Source organism: Crocodylus porosus, unplaced genomic scaffold (genome assembly GCF_001723895.1).
Source record: "Crocodylus porosus isolate Cpor-Errol unplaced genomic scaffold, CroPor_comp1, whole genome shotgun sequence".
Classification (NCBI taxonomy): domain Eukaryota; kingdom Metazoa; phylum Chordata; order Crocodylia; family Crocodylidae; genus Crocodylus; species Crocodylus porosus.
Window position 1 is genome coordinate 74,976,846 of NW_017728943.1, and position 19,233 is coordinate 74,996,078.

Sequence of the window (19,233 nt, forward strand, 5' to 3'; positions counted from 1 at the left end):
AGGCTAGACATCAGGAGGCGCTACTTCACAGTCAGGGCAGCTAGGATCTGGAACCAACTTCCAAGCGAAGTGGTCCTGGCTCCTACCCTGGGGGTTTTTAAGAGGAGGTTAGATGAACACCTTGCTGGGGTCATTTGACCCCAGTACTCTTTCCTGCCACTGCAGGGGTTCGAACTAGGTGATCTACGCAGGCCCCTTCCAACCCTAGAAACTATGAAACTATAATTTAAGGTGCATTATGCTGCCGAATTTCCTACAGCAGCTGGAATTAATGCACAATACGCCACTAAGGCTTGCAAATATCGACACCATTAAAGCAGTGCAAAAGCATTTAGCCCGCTTAAAAAGTCATGCACACATGCCCCTCACTTCGTCTACATGTGGCCTCCCGTATCAGCGCCTCCGCACTGAAGAATGGCAGCAGGGGCACTTTAAAGCTCATTCAACAAGCTTTAGTTAAAGCGCCCCTGCTGATGCATGAGATACTTCAGGTGCTTTAATTAGGGTGGCTCTCAGAGCTGCATTTAATTAAAGTGCACCCCCACTCCTGTATAAAATACACTGTCTAAATAATCTGTTCTGTCTCAATTAGAAAAATAGGAGATATTTAGATGGCTAGGAGGAAGCAGACAACATTATTAAAAAACTGAAGACAAATGAAGCAGCAGGCCCAGATGGGCCTCTAGCCAAATATTACAAAGCCTCTTAACTCACATATGAATAGACCTATTTGATGAGATCATGCAAGAAGACAGTCCCTCCTTTTGAAAAGAAAAAGGAATAGTTTTGATGCAAAAGGAGGGAAAAGACCAGTCTGTTTAGCGTAGAGACCTTTCTCTTTAACAAGTAGTGATGCAAAAATCTTTGCTAAAGTGTTGGCAGATCTACTAGGGGGTACTGTATATTATATATATACACATCTAGTTCTATCAGGATTTATTGCCGAGACAAATTAGATACCATTAGGATAGCCCTTAACTTGGTATATAACATGCATCATAGCAAGACCCAGCATGTTTTACTTTCTCTAGAGGCAGACAAAAGCTTTGACTAAGCAGAATGAGAGTATATGGGTGCTGCACTAGAAAAATGTGGGGATAAGTCTACAGTCTGTACCAGTGCTTTATAGGAGGATGCTGGAGCTTTTGCATGAGCAAATGGTGTACTCTCTAAGATTTAAATTGACAAGAGGAACTAGACTGTCTCCCACTATTGCTACAGCTGTTTACTCTGGCCAGTGGAACTCTTACTGTAATAAGCAGGATTCCCAAAGAAAAGGAAGAAAGAATGGATCAGTGGTAAAACTATAGTTTTCTATACAGACAACATGCTGCTTTTGTAAGAGACATTTTTTCTTCCTTAAAAAACAACAGTATTCCAGACATGTAGTCAGCTCAGTCTCCAGAGATAAAATTAAAAGAAATCAAAAATGCTAGGCACTGGTATTTCTGAAAATCTCAAGGAATGCAAACAACTTAATATAAGCGGGTGAAATTTTGATGAGATACATGGGTATTACCTTTACAGTAAAGCATGAGGAACTTTTTAACACTTATTATTTAACTGTCTGGTCAAAATAAAGTTTCTGAAAGAATGGGTAGGGATGACTTCTTGGATGGGTAGAAAGCCCCCATAAAAGTGAATACATTTCTAAAGGCCTCTCTACACAGGCAGGTAAAGGTGCAATAAGATTTAATGCATGAATCACACATTAGATCCCATTGTCCCTTACTGCTGGTGCAGCTGGAACCCAATCTGGGCTCCCTCTGCATCAGCAAGAAGCAAGCCCATGCAGTTGGGAACATCCTATCCTCATGCACTCTCGAGGCCGGGAAATCAGTGTACCCTGTAGCTGCCCAGACCCAGCATCTACAGGTGCTAGACTCTGGGTTCCAGCAGCTGTGGGCATTGCTGGGACCCGGAGTTGGCAGCTGCTGGGGCTGATGATGCCCAATGGCTGCAGGACTTGGAGCCCTGACCAGGCAAGATGCACGCCTGCAGCTGGGAGCCAACAACTGATGGGGTTCTACAGCACAGAAAAACAAAGCTTGACAGCAACCAACTACAAAGTTCATTTTTGAGGTCTAACTTTATAACTGACTCGAGCTTTTTAGGGCACAATAACTACTTTGCATGTCTAGCTGCTCTCAAGGTAACTGTGCAATTAACCAGTTAATTGTGCAATACCCATAGCATATAGAGGAGGCCTAAAACTTTTTGCATTCCAGTGCTTACACACGTATGTACCACATACCGCTTTAAAGATGTTCTCCTGAACCTCACCGAGAAAAGCAAGAGGCCAAGGATGAAAGAAAGCACCAGTAGTACACAGGCTTTACAAAGATGGGAGGTCTTACCATGCCATTATATTGTGGGCTGCATCATGCAGCTCAGGTGAAGGATATTTAGCTGGTGTGTGAAGCCTTATTCAAAGCTTTGAGTTATTCCAGGGATCCTGGTTCTCTCCGATTAAAAAAAAACAAAAAAAACCAGAACAACATTTTCAGTTTTAAAGAAAAGGAACTCAAAGTCCACATCTTTTTATGATTAAAATGAAACACCGCTAATATATCTATACATCCATATATTAGTGGTGTTTCATTTTAGTGATGTAAAAATGTGGATTTTTAGTTTTTAAAATCTGAAAATAGAGGTTGGGGGGGGGGGGGGGGGGTTTAATATAAAGAAAACCAGGATCCTTGGAGATTTCACTGATGTTGGGTGAAATAAATTCAGGCCAGAAAACCCTTAATGACCCCTTTATCCAAACTACTTTGAAAATCAATCCCTAGATAAATACGAACAGTTGCTTTCCACTTAGCACCTCCCCATTGACCACTTGCATTAAAACTAATGAATTTCTTCCTAGAACTTAATCAAGCATGAATCTCTGTAGGGACTAGGGCAAGTATTACCCAAATAAACCAACTCTGTTTGACAATATTTGTGATAGCCCTAATGGAATAAGAGTCCTCTTTTCCAATATTTTCAAATAAGACTTTTTAATGAAAAATAAATAGAAGAAAAATCCCTCATTAGATCTACTTCTCACTGGTTGGGTGACTAATGCATATACTCAGGAGAAAAAGGGTTAATCTGTAAATATATGCAATCTTGAGAGAAATGGATGGAGATGAGGACAAAGTAAATGAAAGCTTAAGAAGAGACCTGGGGAAAGAAACGGACCTGTAGCAGGTCCAGGGTTATTCATCTGCCATATGCACATTCCACAAAACAATTCAGGGGATAATGTAGATTTTGGGTTATTTTTTTAAATCTGAAAATTGGGTGTTTTTCATGTTTTGTTTTGTTTTTTAAAATCAGAGAAAACCAGAATCTCTGGTAATGACAACGCATCATGACAGGCTGTGAAGAAACAGGCTTTTATTCCAAGTGGTAGTTGTGGCCAGCAGTTCATATATTATGAGGAGGAAGTGACCAGAAAAGTTTGTGGTATCCAAAGTGTACCCCCTTTTGGATGTGCTGGTTTTTCCATTGAATGCTCCAGTTAAGGAAGTTTACTTAGTGCAGAATGAAAAGTTGATATCCCTTCTTGTTTTTTGATGCTAAATAACATATTGGTTAGATGTGGAAGAAAACCCCCTGGTACACCCCTCCCCCCCACAAACCCTCCAGTGAAAGTGTGGTGTGCTAAAATATGGTACATCTTGGTGATGGAGGAAGTTTGTCCCATCAGGTGAGGTTATCAGAAGAGAGACGAGACACACAATTCCATTCCTGGCCTATACAGGAGACAAAAATTCACTAGCCAGTAAGCCAGATTCTTTGAAGATCAGTGTTATATTTATATACATAATCATTATATTGATAGTACAGCTAATAATTATATAAATTGTGATATATTACTGTATTTCCTTTGTAAAGATGAGGTAACTTAAACATAGGCTTGTGTACTTTTCTTGTATTGGAATTTTGTTTCTATAGTAGCCTTAACAAAAAAACAAAGTGGAGGGAGTTGTCAAATTCACCTGCCATGGATTTCCACATATTGAAGTCCTCATTACTGGTGGATAGGGCAGGATAAGACTTGTGCTTTATTCCCATACCATCTGGATGTTGGTCATTTTCTCACAGAACAGGTCAGAAAAATACCATAAAAGGAACAACTGTCACATTTTGACCATTTTTTGAGAAAAGGCACCTGGGCCCATCAAAATGTAAGTCTTTTGTACCAAATCAGTGGTGCTCAACCTCCAACCTGAATCTTGCTCACAGGACCATGCCATGCAGCCCAGGGGGAGTCCTGTGGACTGGATGACATGACTCTAGGTGCTGGATAATGCCATTGTACAGGGTCACTCTGTGGCAGATCTAGAGTGTGGGGTGAGCTGGTGCGCCTAGGCCTACAGGTACACTCATCCTGTCTGCAGGGCTGGAAGACTGAGCTACCACTGCACTAGGCTGAAGGGTAGGGCAGTGTTCAATTGACCCTAAATCACCTCTGCCCAGAAAGAATACCAGCATCCATATGTTTGCCTGAGATTAATTTTAAAGAGAGCTTGTAAAAGCCTTCATGGAGTTGGACAGAGGAATAGAATTGGATACATCATGTTTCTGGGACATAACTGTGAATTTTTCCTTTTCCACAGTGAATTTTTCCTTTGCTCAGTTTTCTGCCCCCTCACTGTTTATACTGTAATATAAAAAGTAGAAATGCTTAGTTCTACATTGCAACTCAAAACTTGTATATAAAAAAAATATATCACAGTGTTTCTTCTGTGGTTTGTCAGCTAGTGTTTGTTACATGCTTCAACTCCACTCTCTGCCCCCAAAGTAGTACAATGATCATTCTCTCAGCTCTAATGTGACACAATATGCAGGTATTAAAAGCAGTTCTTCAGTAGAAGACTATATGTGCATTTTTAGTATACAAATGAAATAGAAAAAAAGTCTATTTCTTTATGACACACAGAAGACCTGAAAACTTTTTATTTCTCTTCTGAAGAAGCATCTGCAATACAAGTGAGCATGTTAGTTACCCATGAAACATACAATTGTTGATACTGATATTTTAAAAATACAGACAGCTTAAGTTTTCAATGTTTGCTGAAATTGTGGATGTGTTAGTCTGCCTACTTGGCATGGAGATATTGTTATTACTAAATAATGGCTTGAAAACCAACATTTGAGAACTTGGACACTGTAAAACACCACATCAAAATTTCACTGGTCTAGAGAACAAATTACCTTCTTCATATGGTTTACAGAACATAATCTGCTGTCTTGCCAAAGATGATCTATGGCCAGTCACTGTTTATTGTCACTAAGTCAGTCAGAAAAAACCCAGCATAGAGTTCTTCTGATGCTTAGTGTTCCATTTTGAACCAGGAACTGATCACTGGTGCTTGCTTTAAAATTTAAAAAAAAAAAAGCAGAAAGTATTTAGGGTTTGTTCAAACATCAGCTGATCCAATAAGCCTCAAGGGCAGAAAAACAAGTTGGTTCTGCAAAAGGGTTAACTACTTGCTGATTAGCAACAGAAAATTAAAATAACCAGGCAGACTTCAAATCAATTAGACAACTTTTACTAAATGAAAAAAACCCTACATTTAAAATATGCATTTAAAACAAAATGGAATTAGAAAAAGAGACTTAAATCCATTTTAAAGAACTTTTTCACTGTGTCAGAAATCACTCTTGCATTATGTCATGTGCCAATTCATAAAATGTAAGTTACCAGAATCCTCAATTTTAACATTTTCAAAGACAATAGTAAAGTGAAGAGTTTACATCTATCAATGCACATTTAGAAAGGGATAAATCTGAGGCCTCCCCCCCACCCCAAAGAATCTTACAAATTTGACAATGTTCAATAAAAACTTTTATAATCACATCCAATGTGTTGCATCTTAAAGCAATACACACGTGCTTTGCAGTTCTACCCTATTACAAATTTTGCATCGTCTCAAACCTTGCCATTTGTCAATATGAACCCTTTTAAGGAAAGGAGAGAACAGGAAAGAAATACTGCATAAATCTTGATCATGTACAGAAATTATTGCTACTATAGTACACTACAAAGCAGAAGTCTATACAATATTATATGAACTTTGATCATGAAAATCCAGAGGATATAATCTTTAGTGACATAAGCCTTACAATCATATAAAACATTCACATGGCAATATTAGACAGTTCAACCACCACTAGTCAGTTAACCTACTGTTCACTGATCTACATCCATTTAAAATACACCCTCTTATGAGAAAAACAAATTTCAGCTTTCCAAGGCTTATTAAGGGAGGATCTTCATGTTCTGTGGAACTATGCAAGATGCATTTTGATGCAGGTAGGGCATTACCTGGAAGCTAAGCATGCCAAAGGTGTTTCATGCTAATAAAACCTAAAGCCAAGGTACCACGTAATCAAGTTACCAACTAATAGGCAATACCATTTTTGTCCTAAGTTAAATGAAGTGCCATAGCACAGTGTAACGTCAATAATTTAAAATAGTGTAGTGCACAAATTCATTCTGTGGCAGTTTAAGTTAAGAAAAAAATGGTCAGGATTGTTTAAGGGACAGAAAACCTCTCTCGGCTGTCCAGTCATGGTGTTTTAACAGGTCACTAGTCTGGAATTTAATCTCTTATTCACTAATACCCTACAACCTTTTTTAATACAATAGGGCACACATTTTAGGTAGCAAGATTACAAAGAATAGGGAGGAGAAAAGAAAAGGAAAAAATATCAGTGGTAGTTTTAAAAAGCCCCTCCCATATTTCAATCAAAAAAAAAACTGAGGGAACATGACTAGATTTCGTATTTGCATCATTCTAGCTACAAAATAATATCCAAAGTAAAAGCGATCAAGCAACAATAAGACCACGTTACACAAATGGAACATCATGCTCTCATCTGGTTTAACTAACATCAAGTTTGTATTTTATTTTTTAAGTGGGATGTTGGTCAATTTTAAAAACTGTGGGAAGTGAATATGCAACCTCAGTAGATTTTTTTTTAATTTGGATTTTATTCTATATTGGATATTAGAAGTTGGAGCTATGTTTGTTACAATACAGTGTCGCACATCTTTCTACTAGAAAAAAATTAATAAAGATCCTTTACCCGTCTCTTTAAGTTAAACGTGTGACATCATAAAGGGTGTCAAATGGCTGGATGGTTTTACAGTGCACACTTATTATATACTGTATATGGAGTTTTGTCCTTGACAGATCTGATGGTATTTCTACGCTGTTCCTTTCTTCACCTCTTCTTCGGTGGATTACCTGTGCGTGGTGGAGTGACTGGGCGACCGGAGTTCAAACCACCATACTGGTACTTGGCTTTCTTTTCAGATGGTTTCAGTATCTTTGAAGAAAAAAAGAAATATTTCTCCTAAGTCAACTGCAACTGGAATGTTCCATATACATACTTGGATTCAACAAGATTGCATTTTAGTCGACTTCTCAAAAAGCACTCAAAACTTCACCACACTGCGCATTTGCTTATTTTACCAATTTCAACATATTATACCCATACATGAAAGGACTTATTTCCAGATGTTTTCAATATAGCTTTTTAGTCGGATTAAAGAGTGTTGCAACTTATCCGAAACTGAGAAACACATTTGAGTAAAGGAATCACAACAGAGAAAGCCATCCAGTCAAGTCTGCTTTGATGACTGGAATCAGACTAAAACAGTCTAGTACGAAGACATTTGGAACACAGTAAGTTTAAGGGCCTAGGACAGAGGTAGGCAATCTTCGGCACAGATGCCAGAGCATGACACACAAAGGCATTTTGCTTGGCACTTGTGCCTTGGGGAAAGGGCCAGGGCTATGCTCCCACAACAAAGACTGGGCCCCTCATGGCTCTATCACCCTCTGCCCCTGGCACACCAACACCTTACATGTTGAGGCTGTGGGAATTTTAGCACTCTGCCCTAAAGCATTTCTGACCCCTGGAGTAGGAGCTCATGTAAACTAGTTCTCTGGGGTAAAGGTCATTCACTTTTCCCTAAATACCCACTTGCTATACAGCACTGTCTTCTGTAACTCACAGGCATATTCTCACAGACTGGCTATAACCATGCACCATAGGTAGATTAACTGATCATTCCTGTAAGTCTATCCATTAAGGAAAGAACATTAAAGTTTAGAAACATACTATACCTGAAAGGAACACATCAAAGTTTCATCCACACTCATCATGCCTCCAGCATTATCAAACTCTCCACAGTAATTTGGAGCTGAAAATAGGGTGACCAATTGTCGTTTAGCAAAGAATTCATATCCATCTTCAACCACCTATCAAAAGCAACACAACACAGTTAAGCCCATGCAGCTCATGTATTAAACAAGAAGTATCATGCAGAAATTAGATTCACTCTATTACCTAAATTCTTTGATCAAAGAAGTAACACCTGCATATATTACAGAGATAACTAAGTACCAGGAGGATACATGAGCGCATCATACCTTCATTTTATTCATTTAGATAAAAAATATTACAAGCATCTAGAAGAGTCTGGTTAAAAAGATCATGACTGGATCATTTAAAATCTTAAAGTAAGGATTTTGATAAACTTTCTACCAGTTAAAGCTGTCCAGATACTTATTAATCAAATACACAAGTAATTTCACATAAATATTAAAGTATGACAGGCCCTGAGGCTGTAACCACCTCATTTAAATCTGCTTTGAAGAAAAGAAGTTTCAGAAACCATTCTACTCTAAGCATTCCTAAAGCTCATTTCACTTGCAACATAGGCAGTATGGTTGGCATCAGGATATACACCCCCGGCCATTGAAATGTTCTTTAAAAAAAACCAAAAAAAACCCCAAAAAACCCCACCCTTTTTGGTTACAGCAGGTCAACAACACTTAGAATTAGCTTCTGCTGCACAACCCTTATTAAAAAGCTGAATTATTTTTTCTTATTAAAGACTAAGGTAAAAATAATACCAGCTACAGTAAGAAAAGGCTTCCCCAGACATAGTTAAGGCAACTCATGGCAGCTTTTGCAAACCTGCCCTCCCTGGAAAAAAAAGACAACCCTTCACATTCATAGGCAATCAACCTGCTGCATCATCACCAGTTTGTTCTGATTTTAGACATCTGTTTGCCTTAAACTGCTGGAAAGCCTACCTAGACAGGAGGGCCGAGCACCATATTTACCCTAATACAAGATGACCCCTCAGTAATTAGATTCTACACATGGAAAATTTATAAGTTAATTATAATTTTCCATGGATGGAATCTAATTATTGAAGGATCACTTTAAATTTGCACCCCATCCCCTACTACAGGTATCATACCTGATGAGCTCGACAGATCAAGTCCAGATCATGACGGTTCAAAAATTTACTGACTACATCAGCACCAAAAGTGAAGGAGACCCCACGATCATTTTCACCCCACCCTTGCACATCCTTGTCCGGATCAGACCACAGCAAGTCGCATAGCAAGCCTTTAAGAAAAAAAGTGACATCAGTCTTAAAAATATTGTCCTGTTACATCATTCACAACAACTCACAAGGTATTACCAATGCAAGTATAATGGTTAGAAAAGGCTCTTAGCTCCACAAATCCCAGCACCCACCCAAGATGGTCCAGGATGACTTAAACAAAACCAAAAATCTACAAACACCTGTGGAACTGGGTGAGCTAAAAAAAAAAAAAAAAAAGAAACTGCTTTTGTGCCTTTTTATTTCAAAGGAAGTAAATCTACACTCAATTTCCTGTGATCATTTGGGCAGTTCAAGAGCCCTGCTGTATACACATGCTTGTAAGACAGCAACCAGTCCTTTTCGTGCAGCAATACCCTCAATCAGTCTCATATTTCACATTAATACACTACAGACTTTACATTTAACAAGTAAGTTTAGCTTAAGGTTTCACAAAAGATTCCACCTTTACAGATGTCTAGGTCAATGAAATAACAAAATAGGTATACTTATGCCTTACAATATTTGGCAAGACCTGCACATTAGTATTCCCAGTTAAGTTTGCAGCAGTCTAACAGGCCAATACTGGGCCATGTCAGATGTTCAAGAACTTGGCCTTCCTGCTGAATGCTGAAAATTGTGCACTCTGCTGTGTTAGTGGCAATTTGAAAAAACAGGTATCAAATGGAACTTAAAAACTAACTGGCTTCAGTTTCCAGAAGTGATTTCAACTTGCCTGTTAAATGCACTTCATGTGGAACCACCCCCCATTTGAAATCTTGAACAAAACATAAATATAGCAAAAGTGTGGAATGATTAGCATACTTAATAATCATAATAATCAAAACTGAATAATTTGTATATACCCAAGCACTCAATGTGCAATTAGAGCAAGACACTGAGAAAGAGAACAAATTTGGCTAGCAATTGAAAATGTTCAGAGCTACAGTCCAGTGTTCCATCTTGATGGGGACATACTGCTATTGCACATTAAAATTTCAATTCTGGTACAAGAGCTTCTTTATCCAGATGGTTTTCATTTACCCATAAGCTAAGGAATAAGTCTGTATTTTTAAGTACAGAAGTCCTCTTTTCCTTTCTGCTCTGCCCTTAATACTTCTGGTTTAGGATCTAGTAGTAGGCAACCGTCAATCCTCTGGATCGTGGTGTACATACAAGAGGTCTAGTCAGATGCCTGATGAATCTATTTGTGGCTAACAAACCCAATTTGAGAGCGACACAGCTTGTTACTAGTTTCACAGATCTGCATGTTGTCTAAATTGGGAGTCCAAATTTACAGCAAGCTGCTTTCTTCTCTCTCACTTTGCTTCTATCCTCTGGATCAAAGCTGCCGTGTGTTGAGCTACACTTAGTGCCACATATTCTTTCTAGACTGGATGGGATTCTGCACTCTTTCCAGCTTTCTACGTTGACACTGAATGACTTCATATAATTTTGCACACATTGTGGTACCACCATAGACGATGACCCCATTTTCTAGAGCCATTTCAAAGCTCAGTGTACAAAATATTCTTGGGGGATACAGTCTTGTCCAATTCTGGCACGGCTGATGCACTGCAACCTCCTTTTCTTGATAGTGGCTTCTAAGTCTGTCAATACTGCACACTCTAGTACCTCTGGGTTCAGTATTTGGTCTTCCAACTTTATTTTTGGGATCTTACACAGGCATATCATGTGGAAGCTGTTCAGTCTCTTGATGTATCCATGTTTCTGAACCATAATGCAGGGATGATGGCACACAACTCTCAGATTTGTACCATCACCTTAGCTGATAGTTTCTGTTATTTCACGCACATTTCTGTAATAGCCCAAAATTCTTAGCTGCTTTCCATTTTTGTTAGTCATTTCAGTCTGAAGGCGAGATTCCTGCTGACTGTAGAATCAAAGCAGCAAAAACTGTCAACACCACCAAGAGATTTATCCTCTTGGGCAACGTCATATATTAGTTCTACCCCTTGGTACATGATCACAGTGTTCTTGAGACTGATTACCATCTTGAAACTCTTGCATGACTCAAATCTGCCCCAAGAGATTAAGCAGGGAAGATTCACTGTGGGCAACCAAGGCGAGATCATCCACAAACAGGAAATCTCTCAGAACTAGCTCTTGCACCTTGGTTTTTGTTCTAAACCTTGCAATGTAGAACAAGCTTCCATCCAGTCTGGTTCAAAGATGCATGCCATCACTGCTGTCCTTGAATATATGAAGCAGGAATAAAAAGTAGATGTTAGAAAGCATGGGGGCCAAGACACAACCCTGTTTCACCCTGTTGATGTCAAAGGCTTTTGATTCCATGTACTACAGTTCCCTTCAGAACTGTAAAAAGCCCCTGCCTGACTGTATTGAAGGCCTTTGTCATGTTGATAAAGGCAATGTACAGGTAATATTAGTTTTTCCTCTACACTTCTCTTGCTGTTGCTTGATCAAAAATATCACATACCAATGGTGGAATGTCTTGGGCAAAAACTGCACTGACGTTGAGGATAGATTTTTTCACCTAGAGATTGCAGCCTAGGGAGTGTGATCCAAGTGACAACTTTTCTAACAATGTTCAAAAGGGAAATACCTCTATAGCAGTCACAGTCACTTCCATCACCTTTGTTTTTGCATGACTGTACAAACCAAGTATCTTTGAAATCTTGCAGTACTGCTTCCTCTTTCCAGAGCAGTACAACTTCATGAAGCTTTCGAAGTAATTCATCATTGGCACATTTATAGATTTCAGCAGGCAAACAGTTGTTGCCAGATGACTTGTTCCCAGGAATCGATTTAATGGCTTTCTGCAAATCTCCTAATGTAGGCTCACTGTCTAAATCCATCATAACGTCAAACATCAATCCTTTGAGCTCTTTGTCTTTGATTTCAAGTCTCACTGGAGTATAATTCCACAGTGTTCAATTCAACTCTCAAGTTCTTTTTGTTTATCAGTAATGACATTTCTGTTCAAGTCTTTCAACAGAGCTGCGTTCTTCATGACTAGATCAATTGCTCATTTGATGCCTTCGTATGTTTCACAGCCATCACCTGCGTCAGCTGCTTTTTGAGTATCATCAGTTTCAGCCAAAAATCTTGGGCATACCTCTTAGCCTCTTTTTGCATTTCTCTTCAAGACTTCCTCAGATAATTTCTAGGGTTATGGTGTGCAGTTATTCATCTTGCCAGAAAGGAAATTGCCTTACTTCTTTTTACATAAAACTTTTTAAGTTTGACCAACTGAAAAAAAAGACACTGATGTGCTAAAGATGACCTAAAGATTTTGCAAAAACTGTTATTAGTTATGCTTTGCTTACAAAAATCATATTTACTATTTTAACTATGTTTAAGAGCCATTCTCTTCTTTGTTCTTCTAAAAGCTAGCCGTATTTGTTGTAAATGCAGAGAGTACTGTACTTAGAAGTAGGCACAAATTGTTAATTAAATTAAAACAAGTCTGGAAGTTAATTAAATCAGGTTTTCTTCTCTTCATATTAAATGCATGTTATATACGCATTTCACCTACAGCTTTCAGATGAGAAAAAGGGAACCAAGCTGACTACTTACAGTATTAACAAACCAAAACGCTCATTCTATAAAGATATTTCTGGAAAGCGGATTTTTATAAATACCCTAAGCATTCGTTCTTTTTGCAACTGCCTTACCAATATATTTATGGGGGTAAGGCAAAATTACCAAAGGGAGGAATTGGGGGGGGGGGAGGAGGAGAAGAATCAGAACATTTCCAGATCAGGAAGCAACTACCAAGTCCAATAAACCTTGGTCTTGGCAGTACAGCTTTCAATTATGTGGTGTATTTAGAAAACTTAGGGTCTTTCTTTTAATGGAATCTGTTATCTACAGGTTGGGATTAAAACACATTTGAAATCCATTCAGAAAAAGTTTAAAATGTTGCATTTGTAGGTAGCAATATGGCATTTTCTGCTTAGCACAGAACACTGGAATTTACTCGTCTTTGGGCAAGAACTCAAAAATACTGACAAAGCATAGCTGGAAGGTGCATAGAAAAATGCAGTTTTTGAAGCATTCATGTGAAATGCTAAAATGAACTGCCTGCAGTGAACAGCGTGTATCCATCAGGAAATGGGTGACTATTTAAAAATAAAACACTAAAAACCTCAGACATACAAACCTAGAATTGAACGTAAATCAGTGAGTGCCAATACCACCTTCCCCCAGTGGCATTCTACCAAGAATTCAACAGCAGGATGCCCTGATTTACTTTTTAGCTATGCCTGTTCCCAGTCAAGGAGAGCTGCTTTAGGACTGTATGCAGCTGTGGGACTGATCTGGCTCAAGACCCTTTACAGGAAAAAAACAGACCCAAAACTCTGCAACATTTGGGGCCTACCTCCAAAATTAAAACCGATCCATATTAGTAAAACATAAACAGTTGCGCAAGATCCAAGCACTATGAGAACAACATCACCAAGGGCAAGTTGTGCCTGACCAACCTGATTGCCTTCTATGATGATGTAACAGGTTCTGTAGATGCGGGGAGACCAGTGGATTTGGTGTACCTTGCCATTAGCAAGGTTTTTGATACAGTCTCCCACAACATTCTCACAAGCAAGCTAAGAAAGTACAGGTTGGATGAATGGGCTGTAAGGTAGATAGAAAACTGGCTGGAGCACTGGGCTCAGAGGGTAGTAATCAATGCCTCAATGTCTAGTTATTAGCCAGTATGAAGTGGAGTGTCGCAAGGGTTGGTCCTGGAACCAGTTTTGTTCAATCTCTTCATCAATGACCTGGAAAATGGCAGAGTGCACCCTTAGCAAGTCTGCAGGTGACACCAAGCTGGGAGGAGGTTGGGGTCGAAGGGGGGAAGACAGGAGTAGAAAATATGCTGGAGGGTAGGGTTAGGATTCAGAAAGAACTAGACAAACTGGAGGACTGGGCCAAAAGAAATCCCATGAGGTTCAGCGAGGACAAGTGCAAAGTCCTGGACTAAAGACAGAACAATCCCAGGCGCTGGTACAGGCTGGTGGCTGACTGGCTGGACAGCAGTTCTGCAGACAAGGGACCTGGGGGTTACAGTGGACAATCAGCTGAATACGAGCCAGCAGTGTGCCCCTATTGCCAAGGCTAACAGCATACTGGGCTGCATTGGTAGGTGTTGCCAGCAGGTCAAGGGAAGTGATTATTCCCCTCTATTCAGCACTGGCAAGGCCCCATCTGGAGTACTGCGAGTTCAGTTTTGGGCCCTCCGCTATAGAAAGGGTGTGGACAAATTGGCAAGTCCAGCAAACGGCAGCGAAAGTGGCAAGGAGGCTGGGGGACATGACTGATGAGGAGAGGCTGAGGGAACTGGGCTTATTTAGTCTGAAGAAGAGAAGACAGAGGGGATTTAATAGCAGCTTTCAACTCCCTGAAGGATGGTTCCAAAGACTGTTCTTAGTGGCGACAGATGACAGAACAAGGAGAAATTGTCTCAAGTTGCAGCAAGCGAGGGTTAGGTTGAATATTAATAAAAAACTCACTAGGATGGTAGTAAAGCACTGGAACAGGTTACCCAGAAAGGTTGTGAACTCTCCATTCTTGGAGGTTTTTAAGACCTGGCTAGACAAAGCCTTAGCAGGAATGATCTAATTAAGGATTGTTCTGTTTTGAGCAGGGGGGTGGACTAGATAACCTCCTCAAGTCCCTTCTAACCCTCATTTTCTGTGAACTGTATAGACAGATCTTTAGGACACCAGTAAGTCAGATACAAGAAACACAAAACAAAGAAATAAGACAGATGCAATTTTCTAGCAAATATTCTTATTATTCATTCACAGAGCACACTACTTAAATACGATTTTGCCAAATCAAGCATGTGAAGGCTAAATACTCCAAAAAATACCCATTACAAGAAGATATAGCTTTATATTTGCGCAAACTCATCTTTGAGAGCCCCATAAATATAGTATTTTACCTGGCAGTTTTAACTACACTGTAAAGTTAAAATAGACCATAATGATCAGGTCTGGCTCCCAGCTAATATAGGCCATGGACTTTCCCCCAATAATCCCTGCATTAGCACAAATTCCTGCATTTGTGGTTAACCAATACTTCAAGATCAAACTGGCTATGTTGCCTTCCTAGCATGACTCAAGTATCTGATTCTGAATCATTTAGAAACAAATTTAAATGGGATTTCCAGTCCCTCATGTTATTTAAGAAGTTGCTTAGGACCTGAAATCCCAAACTTCACATTTCTCTCTACACTTTGTATCCACCTTTCAGATTTGTATTTCCAAGCTATAGAAGGAAATATACTGGCAATAGTAGTATCATATAGTCACAATTAAAAACTGAACACTGCTACACGAACCAAGAAAACAGGCATCAAAATGAGGTAAAACATTTTAGATGGAAGCACAATTTGAAGACAGAAGCCCCTGTTAAATGGAAACTCACTCGATTCTATATGAGCACTCTCAAGATTAAAATTGTTTTAATAGTGAAACCAGATGATTACATGAAGAGACATCTTTTTAAAAAAGTATGATAGGAGCCAGGTTTTGAAATATGGATAAAGACATAAAAGGGAAGAAATCAGTTACATAACTTTTAGCTGAGACTCAGTGTTGTGATTTATATTTGTGAAATGTACTCAGCTACTTGCCTAAAAAAGTGTCTGAATGTGATTTTGCTACATATTAATTTACTCCCCAATATGTTTTGTTTATAGGGAGAGAGATAATACTATCAATTGAAATTTATTCCAGGTTTGGATTGAAAATATCTATTTCCATAGCCTGTTTATCAAAGAAAATTGTGTACCAACAGAAAACTGCCTCCAGTGAAAACTCCCTTGATTTTTTAATGCAATTCAGATCTAGAGATTTAAAAGGAAAATCTCTCTAAAATCAACACATACACAGAATTAAGATTGGCTGAAATGTTAGGGAATAAGAGATAATACTTGCATTTCTGAGAGTGGTAGCTTTTGTTGACAGATGTTGCTATAGCAGTGAGAAACAAGTCAATTTCTTTCCCAATTTAACATGTATGTGAGTTTAAAGTGCTAGTGGAAAAGATAATTAGGAATACAACATCAGATACAAGCATATCCAACTTCTAGCTATAGAAAAGTAGCTGGAGAAGGAGCTGACTTACAGGTCTGTGTAACAAGGAAAGAAAAGTAAATATTGATGGCACATCAACTAGATTTCTGATGCAAGGGTCGGAAACAGAAGCTCAAGAAACCAAGAGAACTTAAAGGAAAAAAATGGTACATTCTGGCAGATTTATTAACTTGTGGTTTTAGACCTTTTCAGGCTATAGAGTGAGAACTGGTATTAAATTTAACTTCACAGATTTTGACTTTCAATTTACTGGTTACTAAACCTTAAAACAGCCAGGATAATTTGCTATTGGCTATTCTGAGGTATAAGGAATAGGAACTACATAAGAATAAGGAATAGGAACTCCTGCAAAGAAGCAGAAGTTGAGATGGCACAAACTCTTGACAGATTGCCCAAGATCAAAAATAGAGCTGAAAATTACCAAGAAGCATAATGAAAGTGATGATGTGCACATGAGCACAGGAAGCATTTGTAAAGACAAGAACAGGACAGACTGTTATACACTTCAAGCACATGTTGAATCTGCATTGAAGAACTAATCTATTTACACAGAAAGTGGTCCTACAATTCTAATACTACTGTTAAGTTTGTTATGGCAACATTGCTTCTAGACACAGTAAATTCTATAATGCTCACCTGTGTCAGGAACATCTGTAGGTCTCATTATTCTCCGGATCTGCTCCATTGATTGCAGATCTGGTGACAGTCCTATAAATATAAGAAGATAGGGGAAAAAGCAGCTTAGTCTTACTTTTTAAAAGGGCTCCAGGAAATGTACAATTGAAGGCTCAAGGTAGTGCAGCGTCCATCACTTCCACTGTAGAAAACTGACTTTGTGTATTACATCAGTTAAAATACATTCCACAAATGAACAGGGAGTAACAGCATAAAATGAGGTTAGCAACTTAGTTCATCTGTATAACAGCAACGCTTGGAGAAGCTGCTTATGTCAGTGGTTTACTATAGGGGTAGCACACAGCTGCTTTCCTTTTATATGAACAGGTAAATGGAAGTAGTCAGTGTCTCTGAGCAAGCCCAAAGTATTTGTTTTACAGATGTAGCACAGGTTGGCTGGGGAAGCCATCTTAAGTGCTGTCTCTCAAATGAGGTCTGGTCTACAACCCCAGTCACAGCTGCCTCATGTTGCCTTGTGAAAAGTACTAGTGATACTGTGGCCATGGAATAGCCTGTCGCATGCAGGTGTGCCAACCTACCTGTTCTACAGTACCACAGCAAAGTTTAAGGTGGCAAGGAAGCCTGGCAAGCCTAGCTACATTAAGAATAGTTTCATCCAGAGAAAAAGAGCAACTTTGTCCAGGATCACGTAAGAAGTCGAGACAAATGTACGAACACAACTTAGAAGCTTTAAACTTGTAAGAGTCTTCACCTATACAGGCTCAGCACTGAAATAAACAGCATCCATTTTGTTAAGTGCAGTGCTCTAAACAGGCAGAAAGAACTTTCCACTAAAGAAGAGCTGCTTTGTTAAATCTTTATTTCAACTGACTATGCAGATGGTGGCACCTGTCCACATCACCTGAAGATAGACACATGATCATGTCAATGCAAGACTATTGTTATGACTAAAACAGTTTACCTGGCTTTTAAGATAGGTTACTTTTGTTCCCAGTTCAATATTTAAATGTCTTAGCAACTTAAAACAGTATTGAAATGATTTTCTTAAGAGACACGTGTAAGCGGTGTAGTCTATTAAAAACTGCATCCAAAGTAGTTATCTACACATTAGTAAAAAGCAGAAGTAATAGAATTCTAGTAGCTTACTAGATTTAAATCTATACCTTCTGTCAGCTACTTTTCCTTCAAAAATCCTCTCGTTTACTGGCAGTTTACTTCAAAATAATCTGTTCTGGAATTGATCCACAGAAGTTATCCAAGAACTGATTCTGATATGATAACAAGGCAATTTCAATGCACTAAATAAGCCTGGCCAATTTGTGGGCTTGTTATGCCAAGGAACTTAAGTACATAGCTTCTGTTAAAAAATTCCAACCTTAAGCAGTTAAAAAAACCCACTGTTGCTCATGGTAGCTTAAGTCCAATGGCTACATATGGTTGGAGTTTATGCTTATGCTCCTACTTGCAGCATCTTAAACTTGGAAAAGTCCTAGACTCCTAGAAGTATAGGCCTAGCTTTGCAAGAAGGCAAGTGCTTTTTGTTTCCTCCTCTTTTCTATCCTACCCTTTCCCCTAACCCCCTCCCCCCATAGTAGACAACAGGGGCTGAGTAACCAAAGGTTTAGATTTCAGACTGAAAAGACTGGGAGATGACTTCACCATAAAGGTAAATGCATAAGAAAAAGTATAAACTAGTTTTAATATGAATTAGAAAAAGCCATTTTTAACAGATCCCCTTGACAGATGATTGATTACCTTCTGACTCAGTACTATGCATGTTATGAATAAGTTACAAAATTGCACAAAGAAACTGCCACCAGTACCATGGTAGCAGTTCAGTACGAGGAACCGTTCTTCAATACCTCTGCAGAAGTGACAAGCTTTTATGAATCCAAATGCTTAGCTAAGAGAAATACACTTTTAGTCTAAACAAAAAGCAGACCAAAACATGAAAATGAATGGGACTCAATTTGGTCAAAGCCTGGTTTTGGTAAACTAGGAAAAAATGTCAACAGGGAGAGACTGTAAGGTAATTGGGGTTGTCTGCACATTAGTAATTTAACTGATGGCTCTATCAGGGCGATAAAAAAAACCAAAAAAAAAAAA

At 38.9% G+C, this 19,233-nt stretch overlaps 1 protein-coding gene across 1 annotated transcript in view; it reads right to left on the reverse strand.

Annotated features, from left to right (window-relative positions):
* Positions 1 to 4,934: 4,934 nt before the first annotated feature.
* The window catches only part of PPP1CB (protein phosphatase 1 catalytic subunit beta), a 51,952-nt gene continuing 37,653 nt past the window's right edge, over positions 4,935 to 19,233 (reverse strand). The window contains exons 5-8 of the mRNA XM_019549593.1: positions 17,128 to 17,199; positions 9,278 to 9,429; positions 8,133 to 8,267; positions 4,935 to 7,329 (exon numbers count right to left, since the gene is read on the reverse strand). Coding sequence (XP_019405138.1) covers positions 7,225 to 7,329; positions 8,133 to 8,267; positions 9,278 to 9,429; positions 17,128 to 17,199 — 464 coding nt within the window. The 3' untranslated portion in view covers positions 4,935 to 7,224. The remainder of the gene's footprint in view (positions 7,330 to 8,132; positions 8,268 to 9,277; positions 9,430 to 17,127; positions 17,200 to 19,233) is intronic.